Source organism: Coloeus monedula, assembly GCF_965178545.1.
Source record: "Coloeus monedula genome assembly, chromosome: 37".
Classification (NCBI taxonomy): Eukaryota; Metazoa; Chordata; class Aves; order Passeriformes; family Corvidae; genus Coloeus; species Coloeus monedula.
In genome coordinates, this window is record NC_138817.1 from 1,274,757 (window position 1) to 1,289,017 (window position 14,261).

At 54.8% G+C, this 14,261-nt stretch overlaps 1 protein-coding gene across 4 annotated transcripts in view; it reads left to right on the forward strand.

The window, feature by feature from the left end:
• The window catches only part of CLN3 (CLN3 lysosomal/endosomal transmembrane protein, battenin), a 25,237-nt gene extending 11,654 nt beyond the window's left edge, over positions 1 to 13,583 (forward strand). For all 4 annotated transcript variants that reach the window (XM_082300171.1, XM_082300173.1, XM_082300172.1 and 1 more), the window contains exons 7-14: positions 736 to 808; positions 1,501 to 1,641; positions 4,276 to 4,381; positions 6,699 to 6,767; positions 7,501 to 7,556; positions 8,482 to 8,575; positions 10,946 to 11,089; positions 13,450 to 13,583. In XM_082300171.1, the coding sequence (XP_082156297.1) occupies positions 736 to 808; positions 1,501 to 1,641; positions 4,276 to 4,381; positions 6,699 to 6,767; positions 7,501 to 7,556; positions 8,482 to 8,575; positions 10,946 to 11,089; positions 13,450 to 13,566 (800 nt within the window). In that variant the 3' untranslated portion in view covers positions 13,567 to 13,583. The remainder of the gene's footprint in view (positions 1 to 735; positions 809 to 1,500; positions 1,642 to 4,275; positions 4,382 to 6,698; positions 6,768 to 7,500; positions 7,557 to 8,481; positions 8,576 to 10,945; positions 11,090 to 13,449) is intronic.
• Positions 13,584 to 14,261: the final 678 nt, after the last annotated feature.

Sequence of the window (14,261 nt, forward strand, 5' to 3'; positions counted from 1 at the left end):
CTCAGGGGTCACTCAGGGTCACTGTGGGGTCATTCGGGGTCACTCAGGGTCACTCAGGGGTCACTCAGAGGTCACTCAGTGGTCACTGTGGGGTCACTCAGGGGTCACTCAGGGGTCACTCAGGGGTCACTCACTGGTCACTCAGGGTCACTCAGGGGTCACTCGGGGTCACTGGGGTCACTCAGGGGTCACTGGGGTCACTCAGGGGTCACTCAGGGGTCACTCCCAGGTCACTCAGGGGTCACTCAGGGGCCACTGGGGTCACTCAGGGTCACTCAGGGGTCACTCAGGGTCACTCAGGGGTCACTCGGGGTCACTCAGGGTCACTCAGGGTCACTCAGGGGTCACTCAGGGTCACTCAAGGTCACTGGGGTCATTCAGGAGTCACTGAGGGTCACTTGGGGGGCACTGGGAGTCACTGGGGGCACTCAGGGTCACTCAGAGGTCACTCAGGGTCACTCAGGGGTCACTCAGGGGTCACTCAGAGGTCACTCAGGGTCACTCATTGGTCACTCAGTGGTCACTCAGGGTCACTCAGGGTCACTGTGGGGTCACTCAGGGTCACTCAGGGGTCACTCGGGGTCACTCGGAGTCACTCAGGGTCACTCAAGGTCACTCAGGGGTCATTCAGGAGTCACTGGGGGCACTCAGGGTCACTCAGGGTCACTCAGGGGGCACTCAGGGGTCACTCGGGGTCACTCAGGGGTCACTCAGGGTCACTCTCTCCTCTCCCAGGGGTGGCCCTCGGCAGTGCGGGGGCGGGGCTGGGTGAGGTCACCTTCCTGACCTTGGCGTCCTCCTACCCCAGGTAAGGCCCAAATTACCCCAAAAAGGGCCCAAATTACCCCAAAATGGCCCCAAATTACCCCCAAATGGCCCCAAATTACCCCAAAATGGCCCCAAATTACCCCAAAATGGCCCCAAATTACCCCCAAAAGGGCCCAAATTATCCCAAAAGGTTCCAAATTATCCCAAAATTGGGTCCAAATTATCCCAAAATGGGTCCAAATCATCAAAAATGGGTCCAAATTATCCAAAAATAGGTGAAAATCACCCAAAAAAGATCCAAATCACCCAAAATGGATCCAAATCACCTAAAATGGGTCAAAATCACCCATCAATGGGTCCAAATCATCCAAAAGGGTCCAAATCATCCCAAAGAGGTCCAAATTACCCAAAAATGGGGCCAAATCATCCAAAAACGGGTCCCAATCAGCCCAAAAATGGGTCCGAATTATCCAAAAACGGGTCCAAATCATCCCAAATGGGTCCACATCACCTAAAATGGGTCCAAACCATCCAAAAAAGATCCGAATCACCCAAAATGGATCCGAATCACCCAAAATGGATGAAAATCCCCCAAAACAGTGGGAGGGGCCTTAAAATGGGTGGGAGGGGGCCCCAAAACCGCCTCGAACCAAAATCGGGGGAGGGGGGCGTGGCTCGGAGGGGGTGGGCGTGGCCTGAGCCCCTCCCCCACCCTGGCCCCTCCCCCCGCAGCTCCGGCCTCTCCCATTGGTCGTCGGGGACGGGCGCGGCCGGACTGGGCGGGGCTTTGTCCTTCTGGGGGCTGCGGGCGGTGCTGCCCCTCCCCCACGCGCTGCTGCCAGCTCTGGCCCTGCCCCCCAGCATGCTGCTCAGGTGAGGGGGGGGAGGGGCGGGCCGGGGACAGCCATCGCCCCCAAACTCGCCGCTTTCAGCCCCAAAATTCCCGGCGTTTTGGTGAAACCTGAACTTGCAGCGTTTTGCCCGAATTTCCGCTTTTTTCCCCCAAATTTCTGCTTTTTTCCCCCAAAATTCCACTTTTTTCCCCCAAATTTCTGCTATTTTCCCCAAATTTTTGCTTTTCCCCCCAAATTTCCCCTTTTTTCCCCCAAGTTTCTGCTTTTTTCCCCAAATTTCTGCTTTTTTCCCCAAATTTCTGCTTTTTTCCCCCAAAATTTCCCCTTTTTTCCCCAAATTTCCTCTTTTTCCCCCAAATTTTTGTTTTTTCCCCCAAATTTCCGCTTTTTTCCCCAAATTTCCTCTTTTTCCCCCAATTTCTGCTTTTTCCCACAAATTTCCGCTTTTCCCCCCAAATTTCTGGTTTTTCCCCTAAATTTCCGCATTTTCCCCCAAATTTCCACTTCTTTCCCCCAAATTTTCGCTTTTTTTCCCAAATTCTCGCTTTTCCCCCAAATTTCCGCTTTTTCCCCAAGTTTCCGCTTTTTTCCCCAAATTTCTGCGTTTTCCCCCAAATTTCCACTTCTTTCCCTCAAATTTTTGCTTTTTTCCCCAAATTTCTGCTTTTTCCCACAAATTTCCACTTTTCCCCCCAAATTTCCGCTTTTTTCCACAAATTTCTGCTTTTTCCCACAAATTTCCCCTTTTTCCCCCAAATTCTCGCTTTTCCCTCCAAATTTCCACTTTTTTCCCCAAATTTCCTCTTTTTCCCCCAAATTTCCACTTTTTCCCCCAAATTTCCTCTTTTTCCCCCAAATTTCCGCTTTTCCCCCCAAATTTCTGCTTTTCCCCCCAAATTTCCCCTTTTTTCCCCCAAGTTTCTGCTTTTTTCCCCAAATTTCTGCTTTTTTCCCCCAATTTCTGCTTTTTCCCACGAATTTCCGCTTTTCCCCCCAAATTTCTGGTTTTCCCCCCAAATTTCTGCTTTTTTCCCCCCAATTTCTGCTTTTTCCCGCAAATTTCCGCATTTTCCCCCAAATTTCCGCTTTTTCCCCCCAATTTCTGCTTTTTCCCGCAAATTTCCGCTTTTTCCCCCAAATTTCCGCTTTTTCCCCCCAAATTTCTGCTTTTTTCCCCCAAATTTCTGCTTTTCCCCCCAAATTTCCCCTTTTTTCCCCAAATTTCTGCTTTCTTCCCCAAATTTCTGCTTTTTTCCCCAAAATTTCTGCTTTTTCCCACAAATTTCTGCTTTTTCCCCCAAATTTCCACTTTTTTCCCCAAATTTCTGCTTTTTCCCACAAATTTCCCCTTTTTCCCCCAAATTTCTGCTTTTTTCCCCCAAATTTCCGCTTTTTCCCCAAATTTCCACTTTTCCCCCCAAATTTCTGCTTTTTTCCCCCAAATTTCTGCTTTTTTCCCCAAATTTCTGCTTTTTCCCACAAATTTCCCCTTTTTCCCCCAAATTTCTGCTTTTTTCCCCCAAATTTCCGCTTTTTCCCCAAATTTCCACTTTTCCCCCCAAATTTCTGCTTTTTTCCCCCAAATTTTCGCTTTTTCCCCCAAATTTCCGCTTTTTCCCACAAATTTCCGCTTTTCCCCCCAAATTTCCGCTTTTCCCCCCAAATTTCTGGTTTTTCCCCTAAATTTCTGCGTTTTCCCCCAAATTTCCACTTCTTTCCCTCAAATTTTCGCTTTTTTCCCCAAATTTCTGCTTTTTCCCACAAATTTCCGCTTTTCCCCCCAAATTTCCGCTTTTTCCCCCCAAATTTCTGCTTTTTCCCCCAAATTTCCGCTTTTTTCCCCCAAATTTCTGCTTTTTCCCTAAATTCTGTTTGCATTTATTATCCCAAATTTTGCAATTTTGACCCCAAATTTCCCTTTTTCCCTAAATTCTGTTTTTTCCCCCAAATTTTGTATTTTTAACCCAAATTGGTTGTCTTTAACCCAAAATTTTGCAGGTTTAGCCCCGAATTTGCTTTTTTCCCCAAAAAATTTGCAGGTTTTACCCCAAATTTTCCAATTTTTACCCCAGATTTGTCTTTTCTCCCAAATTTTGCGGTTTTAACCCAAATTTTGTGTTTCGTAACCCAAATTTCCTCTTTTTCCTCCCAAATTTTGCCAAATTTCCCCCAAATTTTTCAATTTTTCCACAATTCCCCCAAATTTCCCCCAAATTTCCCCCAAATTTTCCAAATTTCCTTTATATTTCCCAAAATTTCCCAAATTTCCCCAGATTTCCCCCAATTTCTTCAATTTCCCCCCAAATTTTCACAAATTTCTGCAAATTTCTCCCAATTTGCCCCAAATTTCCCCAAATTTCTTCAATTTCCCCCCAAATTTTCCCAAATTTCCCCAAAATTTCCCCCAAATTCCCCCACATTTTCCCAAATTTCCCCCAATTTTTTCGTTTTCCCCCAAATTTCCCCAAATCCCCCAATTTTCAGCCAAATTCTCCCCAAATTTCCCCAAATTTTCCTAAAATTCTCCCCAATTTTTCCCCAAATCCCCCAAATTTCTCCCCAAATCTCCCCAATTTCCCCCAAATCTCCCCGATTTCCCCCAAATCTCCCGTTTCCCCCCATTTTTGCCCGTTTTCCCCTTTTTTCTCCCCAGTTTTTTCTTCCTCCTGGGGCCTCCCCCTCCCCCCCCTCCGGAGCCGCCCCTCCCCCACCCGGCGCAGGGGGGCGGGGCCGGGCGGGGCCCGTGGGGCGTGGCCAAGGTGAGGGGGCGGGGCTTAAATGGCGGGAAATGGGAGTGGGAGGGGCCTAAAGGGGGCGGGGCCTGGGGGGATTTGGGGGAAATTTGGGGGGAAATGAGGGAAATTTGTGGGAATTTGGGGGAATTTGGGAAAAATTTTGGGAAAAGTTGGGGAGAATTTGGGGGAATTTGAGGGAATTTGGGGAGAATTTGGGGTAAATTTGGGGGAAATGGGGAAATTTTGGGGGATATTTGGGGGAATTTGGGTGGAATTTGGAAATTTGGGGGAATTGGGGGGAATTGGGGAAATTGGAGGGGGCGGGGCCTGGAGAGGGGGCGGGGCTTAAATGGCGGGAAACGGGAAGGGGGCGGGGCCTAAAGGGGGCGGGGCCTGGGGAGATTGGGGGGAAATTTGGGGGGAAATGAGGGAAATTTGGGGGAAATTTGAGGGAATTTGGGGGAAATTTGGGAAAAATTTTGGGAAAGTTGGGGAGAATTTGGGGGAATTTGAAGGAATTTGGGGAGAATTTGGGGGCAGTTTGGGGTAAATTTGGGGGAAATGGGGAAATTTTGGGGGACATTTGGGGGAATTTGGGTGGAATTTGGGGGAATTTGGAAATTTGGGGGAATTTGGGGGAATTTAGGGGAATTTGGAGGAAATTTGGGGGAATTTGGGAAAAATTTTGGGAAAGTTGGGGAGAATTTGGGGGAATTTGAGGGAATTTGGGGAGAATTTGGGGGCAGTTTGGGGTAAATTTGGGGGAAATGGGGAAATTTTGGGGGACATTTGGGGGAATTTGGGTGGAATTTGGAAATTTGGGGGAATTGGGGGGAATTGGGGAAATTGGAGGGGGCGGGGCCTGGAGAGGGGGCGGGGCTTAAATGGCGGGAACCGGGGAGGGGGCGGGGCCTAAAGGGGGCGGGGCCTGGGGGGATTTGGGGGAAATTTGGGGGGAAATGAGGGAAATTTGTGGGAATTTGGGGGAAATTTGGGGGAATTTGGGAAAAATTTTGGGAAAGTTGGGGAGAATTTGGGGCAATTTGAGGGAATTTGGGGAGAATTTGGGGGCAATTTGGGGTAAATTTGGGGGAATTTGGGAAATTTGCAGAAATTTGGGGAAATTTGGCAAATTTGCAGAAATTTGCGAAAATTCAGGGGGAATTGGGGGAAATTTGGAGGAAATCTAGGGAAAATGGGGAAATTTGGGGGAATTTGGGGAATTTAGGGGAATTTGGAGGAAATTTGGGGGAATTTGGGAAAAATTTTGGGAAGATTGGGGAGAATTTGAGGGAATTTGGGAGGATTTTGAGAAATTTGGGGGAATGGGGGGGAAATTGGGGAAAAAATTGAGAAAAATTTTGGGAAGATTGGGGAGAATTTGGGGGAATTTTGGAAAATTTGAAGGAATTTGTGGGAATTTGGAAATATTTGGAGGAATTTGTGAAAATTTAAGGTGAAGTTGGGGAGATTTGGGGAAAATTGGGGGAATTTGAGGGAATTTTTGGAAATTTGGGAAAATTTAGAGGAATTTGGGGGGATTTGGAGAAATTTTGGGGAAATTTTGGGGGAATTTGGGAAAATTAGGGGAAAATTGGGGAAATTTGGGGGAATTTGGGGCAAATTGGGAGAAATTTGCAGAAATTTGGGAAAATTTGGGGGGAAATCGGGGAAATTTGGGAAATTTTGGGAAATATAAGGGAAAATAGGAAAATTTCGGGGAAATTTGGGGGAATTTGAAGGAATTGGGGAAAATTTGGGTAATTTTGGGTGAAATTTGGGGAAAATTTGGGAAAAAATTTGGGAAGCTTGGGAGAATTTGAGAGAATTCGGGGGAATTTTGGTAAATTTAGAGAAATTTGGGGGGATTTGGGGAAATTTTGGGAAAACTTGGGGGAATTTGTGGAAATTTGGGATGAAGTTGGGGGAAATTTGGGGGAAAATGGGGATTTTGGGGTTAAAAATGGGGAGTTTGGGGTAAAAAATGAGAATTTTGGAAAAAATGGGGGATTTGGAGAAAAAATGGGAAATTCGGGATTAAAAAGGGATTTTGGGGATGAAATGAGGGATTTTGGGGAAAAAACGGGATTGGGGGGCTAAAGCTGGGGAAAAAATGGGAATTCTGGGGGGGAAAGTTGGAATTTTGGGGTTAAAAACGGGGATTTGGGGGGAAAAATGGGGGATTTTGGGGGAAAACGGGCATTTTGGGACGAAAAATGGGAATTTTGGGGGAAAAATCGGGAATTTGGGGATAAAACCGGGGAATTTCGGTAAAACCGGGGGTGGGGGAGGGGCCGGGCCTGACCCCGCCCCTCCCCCACCCCCCCTCCCTTCCCCGCAGGCCGCTCTCCGCCAGGGGGCGCCGCTGGGCCTCGTTTACTTCGCCGAATACTTCGTCAACCAGGGGCTGGTGGGTGGGGGAGGGGCGCGAGGGGGTGGGGGAGGGGCCAAGATGGCGGGAATGGGGTGGGGGAGGGGCCAAGATGGCGGGAATGGGGTGGGGGGAGGGGTAAAAATGGCGGGAATGGGGTGGGGGAGGGGCTGGGGGAGGTGGGGGAGGGGCCAAGATGGCGGGAATGGGGTGGGGGAGGGGCAGAAATGGCGGGAATGGGGGTGGGGAGAGGGGTTTTGGGGGGGTGGGGGAGGGGTAAAATGAAGGAATTGGGGGTGGGGGAGGGGCTGGGAGAGGTGGGGGAGGGGCCAAAATGGCGGGAATGGGGTGGGGGAGGGGCTGGGGGAGGTGGGGGAGGGGCCAAAATGGCGGGAATGGGGTGGGGGAGGGGCAGAAATGGCGGAATTGGGGGTGGGGGAGGGGCCAAGATGGCAGGAATGGGGTGGGGGGAGGGGTAAAAATGGCGGGAATGGGGTGGGGGAGGGGCTGGGGGAGGTGGGGGAGGGGCCAAAATGGCGGAATTGGGGGTGGGGGAGGGGCCAAGATGGCAGAATTGGGGGTGGGGGAGGGGCTGGGAGAGGTGGGGGAGGGGCCAAGATGGCGGGATTGGGGTGGGGGGAGGGGTTTAGGGGGGGTGGGGGAGGGGCAAAGGCGCCGGGATTTTTTGAGGGGGGTGGGGGAGGGGCTGAGAACGCCCCCCCCCCCGCCGCCGGCCCCTCCCCCACCCCGGCCCCTCCCCCACCCCCCGCAGATGGAGCTGCTCTACTTCCCCTCCTCGCCCCTCCCCCACAGCGCCCAGTACCGCACGTGAGTGGGGGGGGGAGGGGCGGGGGGGGGAGGGGCCTCTGCCCCATAGAGCGACCCCAGAGCTGCCCCATAGAGGGACCCCAGAGCTGCCCCACAGAGTGACCCAAACGAGACCCCATAGATTGACCCCCATCTCACCCCGCTCCTGCCCCATAGATTGACCCCAACCTGCCCCACATTGAGCCCCCTCTGCCCCATAGATTGACCCCAGACCTGCCCCATAGATTGAGCTCTCCCTGCCCCATAGATTGACCCGGACCTGCCCCACACTGAGCCCCCTCTGCCCCACAGATCGAGCTCTCCCTGCCCCATAGATTGACCCCGACCTGCCCCACAGATTGACCCAAACGAGACCCCATAGACTGACCCGGATGAGACCCCATAGATTGACTCCCATCTCACCCCACTCCTGCCCCATAGATCGAGCTCTCCCCTGCCCCACACTGAGCCCCCTCTGCCCCATAGATCGACCCTCTCTGCCCCATAGATCGAGCTGTCCCTGCCCCATAGATTGACCCAAACGAGACCCCATAGATCGACCCCCATCTCACCCCGCTCCTGCCCCATAGATTGACCCAAACCTGTCCCACATCTGAGCCTTCTTCTGCCCCATAGATTGACCCGGATGAGGCCCCATAGATTGACCCCCATCTCACCCCACTCCTGCCCCCTAGATCAAGGCATCTCTGCCCCATAGATCGGCTCTCACCTGCCCCATAGATCAGTCCTGCTCTGCCCCACATCTCAGCCCTGTTTTGCCCCACACTTTGACCCCTCCTGCCCCACACTGACCCCTCCTGCCCCACACACTGACCCCTCCTGCCCCACACTTTGACCCCTCCTGCCCCACACTTTGACCCCTCCTGCCCCACACTTTGACCCCTCCTGCCCCACACATTGACCCCCCTCTCTCTCTGCCCCCCAGGCTGCAGCTCCTGTACCAGGCCGGGGTTTTCGTCTCTCGCTCGTCCTCGCGCTGCTTCCGCCTGCGGCGCCTCTGGCTCCTGGCGCTGCTGCAGGTGTGACCCACAGATCTCTGCCCCACAGATCCCTGACCCACAGATCCCTGACCCACAGATCCCTGACCCACAGATCCCTGACCCACAGATCTGCCCCATCGATCCTGACCCACAGATCCCTGCCCCATAGATCCCCCCTGCCCCATAGATCCCTCCTGCCCCATAGATCCTCACCTGCCCCATAGATCCTCACCTGCCCCACAGATCCCTCACCTGCCCCATAGATCCTTCTGTGCCCCATAGATCTGTGCCCCATAGATCCTGACCCACAGATCCTGCCCCATAGATCCCTGCCCCAAAAATCCCTGCCCCACAGATCTGCCCCACAGATCCCTGCCCCACAGATCCCTGCCCCACAGATCCCTGACCCACAGATCTGCCCCATAGATCCTGACCCATAGATCCCTGCCCCACAGATCCCCCTGCCCCACAGATCCCTGACCCATAGATCTGCCCCATAGATCTGTGCCCCATAGATCCTGACCCATAGATTCCCCTGACCCACAGATCCTGCCCCATAGATCCCTGCCCCAAAAATCCCTGCCTCATAGATCTGCCCCATAGATCCTGCCCCATAGATCCTTCTGTGCCCCATAGATCCCCCTGTGCCCCATAGATCTGCCCCATAGATTCCCCTGACCCACAGATCCCTGCCCCATAGATCTGCCCCATAGATCCCCCTGTGCCCCATAGATCCCTGACCCATGGATCTGCCCCATAGATCCCCCTGCCCCATAGATCTGTGCCCCATAGATCCCTGACCCACAGATCCTGCCCCATAGATCCTTCTGTGCCCCATAGATCTGCCCCATAGATCCCCCTGTGCCCCACAGATCCCTGACCCATGGATCTGCCCCATAGATCCCCCTGCCCCATAGATCCCCCTGCCCCATAGATCCTTCTGTGCCCCATAGATCCCTGATCCACAGATCCCTGACCCACAGATCCCTGAACCACAGATCTGCCCCATAGATCCCCCTGTGCCCCATAGATCTGCCCCATAGATCCCCCTGTGCCCCATAGATCCTTCTGTGCCCCATAGATCCCTGCCCCATAGATCCCTGACCCACAGATCTGCCCCATAGATCCTTCTGTGACCCACAGATCCCTGACCCACAGATCCCTGACCCATAGATCTGTGCCCCATAGATCTGCCCCATAGATCCCTGCCCCAAAAATCCCTGCCCCATAGATCCCTGCCCCATAGATCCCTGCCCTATAGATCTGTGCCCCACAGATCCCTGACCCATAGATCCCTGCCCCATAGATCCTTCTGTGCCCCATAGATCCCTGCCCCATAGATCCTGATCCACAGATCCCCCTGCCCCATAGATCCTTCTGTGCCCCACAGATCCGTGACCCATAGATCCCTGCCCTATAGATCCTGCCCCATAGATCCCTGCCCCACAGATCCCCCTGACCCACAGATCCTGCCCCATAGATCCTGACCCATAGATCCTTCTGTGCCCCATAGATCCTGACCCATAGATCCCCCTGCCCCATAGATCCCTGCCCCATAGACCCTTCTGTGCCCCATAGATCTGCCCCATAGATCCCCCTGTGCCCCATAGATCTGCCCCATAGATTCCCCTGACCCACAGATCCCTGCCCCATAGATCTGCCCCATAGATCCCCCTGTGCCCCACAGATCCCTGACCCATGGATCTGCCCCATAGATCCCCCTGCCCCATAGATCCCCCTGCCCCATAGATCCTTCTGTGCCCCATAGATCCTGACCCATAGATCCCTGCCCCATAGATCCCTGACCCATAGATCTGTGCCCCATAGATTCCCCTGTGCCCCATAGATCTGTGCCCCATCGATTCCCCTAACCCACAGATCCTGCCCCATAGATCCCTGCCCCATAGATCCCTGACCCACAGATCCCTGACCCACAGATCTGCCCCATAGATCCCCCTGTGCCCCACAGATCCCTGACCCATGGATCTGCCCCATAGATCCCCCTGCCCCATAGACCCTTCTGTGCCCCATAGATCTGCCCCATAGATCCTCCGTGCCCCCCAGCTCCTGCCCCAATAGATCCTGCCCCATAGGCAGCCAAAATTCTCATGAAAATCTCGTCAAAAATCCCATTTTTGGGTCATTTTGAAGCCATTTTGGAGGCGGTTTTGACCCAGACATTGCGCTCTCTGCCCCACAGATCCCTGCCCCACAGATCCCTGCCCCACAGCGAGCCCGAATTCCCGTGAAAATCCCATTTTTACCCCATTTCGGAGCTATTCGCTGCTCGTTTTTCACCCCTTTTTGACCCCTTTTCCTGCCCCACAGATCCCCGATTTCCCCGATTTCCCCAATTTCCGCCATTTTCCCCCCATTTCTGACCCCCGCTCTCCCCGGCCCCGCCCCCAGGTGCTGAACGCCGCGTTCCTATTGGCCGCCGTGGCTGTCAATCACCTGCTGCCCGCGCTGGGCGTGGCCGCGGCGCTGGCGGTGGGGGAGGGGCTGCTGGGGGGAGGGGCCTACGCCAACGCCTTCCTGAACCTGCAGGGGGAGGTGAGTGACCCTGAGTGACCCTGAGTGACCGCTGAGTGACCAATGAGTGACCCCTGAGTGACCGCTGAGTGACCCCTGAGTGACCGCTGAGTGACCCTGAGTGACCACTGAGTGATCCCTGAGTGACCCCTGAGTGACCCTGAGTGACCGCTGAGTGACCGCTGAGTGACCACTGAGTGAGCGCTGAGTGACCAGTGAGTGACCCCTGAGTGACCAGTGAGTGACCAGTGAGTGACCAGTGAGTGACCAGTGAGTGACCGCTGAGTGACCGCTGAGTGACCAGTGAGTGACCCTGAGTGACCGCTGAGTGACCACTGAGTGACCCTGAGTGACCCTGAGTGACCCTGAGTGAGCACTGAGTGACCCTGAGTGAGCGCTGAGTGAGCACTGAGTGACCCTGAGTGACCCTGAGTGACCGCTGAGTGACCAGTGAGTGACCCTGAGTGACCGCTGAGTGACCCTGAGTGACCCTGAGTGACCCTGAGTGAGCACTGAGTGACCGCTGAGTGACCACTGAGTGACCGCTGAGTGACACCTGAGTGACCGCTGAGTGACCAGTGAGTGAGCACTGAGTGACCGCTGAGTGACCGCTGAGTGACCGCTGAGTGACCGCTGAGTGACCAGTGAGTGACCCTGAGTGACCCTGAGTGACCCTGAGTGACCGCTGAGTGACCGCTGAGTGACCAATGAGTGACCAATGAGTGACCCTGAGTGAGCGCTGAGTGACCACTGAGTGACCGCTGAGTGACCCTGAGTGACCCTGAGTGAGCGCTGAGTGACCGCTGAGTGACCGCTGAGTGACCACTGAGTGACCACTGAGTGACCAGTGAGTGACCACTGAGTGACCCTGAGTGAGCACTGAGTGACCCTGAGTGACCGCTGAGTGACCACTGAGTGAGCGCTGAGTGACCAGTGAGTGACCCCTGAGTGACCAGTGAGTGACCAGTGAGTGACCAGTGAGTGACCAGTGAGTGACCGCTGAGTGACCGCTGAGTGACCAGTGAGTGACCCTGAGTGACCGCTGAGTGACCACTGAGTGACCCTGAGTGACCCTGAGTGACCCTGAGTGAGCACTGAGTGACCCTGAGTGAGCGCTGAGTGAGCACTGAGTGACCCTGAGTGACCCTGAGTGACCGCTGAGTGACCAGTGAGTGACCCTGAGTGACCGCTGAGTGACCCTGAGTGACCCTGAGTGACCCTGAGTGAGCACTGAGTGACCGCTGAGTGACCACTGAGTGACCGCTGAGTGACACCTGAGTGACCGCTGAGTGACCAGTGAGTGAGCACTGAGTGACCGCTGAGTGACCGCTGAGTGACCGCTGAGTGACCGCTGAGTGACCAGTGAGTGACCCTGAGTGACCCTGAGTGACCCTGAGTGACCGCTGAGTGACCGCTGAGTGACCAATGAGTGACCAATGAGTGACCCTGAGTGAGCGCTGAGTGACCACTGAGTGACCGCTGAGTGACCCTGAGTGACCCTGAGTGAGCGCTGAGTGACCGCTGAGTGACCGCTGAGTGACCACTGAGTGACCACTGAGTGACCAGTGAGTGACCACTGAGTGACCCTGAGTGAGCACTGAGTGACCCTGAGTGACCCTGAGTGAGCACTGAGTGACCCTGAGTGACCCCTGAGTGACCGCTGAGTGACCAATGAGTGACCCTGAGTGACCCTGAGTGACCACTGAGTGACCACTGAGTGAGCACTGAGTGAGCACTGAGTGACCCCTGAGTGACCCCTGAGTGACCCTGAGTGATCCTGAGTGACCACTGAGTGACCACTGAGTGACCAATGAGTGACCCTGAGTGACCACTGAGTGACCAATGAGTGACCCTGAGTGACCCTGAGTGACCCTGAGTGACCCATGAGTGACCAGTGAGTGAGCACTGAGTGACCAGTGAGTGACCGCTGAGTGACCCCTGAGTGACCCCTGAGTGACCCTGAGTGACCAATGAGTGACCACTGAGTGACCCCTGAGTGACCCTGAGTGACCCTGAGTGACCACTGAGTGACACCTGAGAGACCCCTGAGTGACCCTGAGTGACCCTGAGTGACCCCTGAGTGACCCTGAGTGACCTCTGAGTGACCACTGAGTGACCACTGAGTGACCAGTGAGTGACCCTGAGTGACCCCTGAGTGACCCTGAGTGACCACTGAGTGACCCCGAGTGATCCTGAGTGACCCCTGAGTGCCCCTGAGTGACCCCTGAGTGACCCTGAGTGACCCCTGAGTGACCGCTGAGTGACCACTGAGTGACCCTGACTGACCCTGAGTGACCACTGAGTGCCCCTGAGTGACCCCTGAGTGACCCCTGAGTGACCCCTGGCTGACCCCAGTGACCGCCGCTCTCCCCTGGCCGCAGGTGCCCCCCCCGGAGCAGCCGCTGGCCGTGGCCGTGGTCACTCTGGTGGCCGAAGCCGCCATCGCCGCGGCCGGAGGGGCCGCCCTGGGGGCCCACGCCGTGTTCTGCGGGCCCTGAGTGACCACGGAGTGACCACTGAGTGACCGCTGAGTGACCACTGAGTGACCACTGAGTGACCATTAAGAGACTGCTGAGTGACCGCTGAGTGACCACTGAGTGACCACTGAGTGACCACTGAGTGACCACTGGGCAACCCCATGGAGTGGCCACCAACTGACCCTGGAGTGACCCCAGAGTAACCACGAACTGACCACTGAGTGACCGCTCAGTGACCACATGGAGTGACCATGAACTGACCGTGGAGTGACCACTGGAGTGGTCAGTGAGTGACCCCAGAGTGACCCCAAACTGACCGTGGAGTGACCACTGAGTGACCACAGAGTGACCCCTGGAGTGGTCACTGAGTGACCCCAGAGTGACCCCAGAGTGACCACATGGAGTGACCACAAACTGACCATGGAGTGACCACTGAGTGACCACTGGTCATCGTTGTCCTGGGAGTGACCCCTGATCAATGTCCTGGAGTGACCCCTGAGTGACCCCTGAGTGACCCCTGAGTGACCCCGAGTGACCCCTGAGTGACCCTGAGTGACCCCAGTGACCCCTGAGTGACCCCTGAGTGACCCCAGTGACCCCTGAGTGACCCCAGTGACCCTGAGTGACCAATGAGTGACCCCTGAGTGACCCCAGTGACCCCTGAGTGACCCCAGTGACCCTGAGTGACCCTGAGGGACCCCTGAGTGACCCCCGAG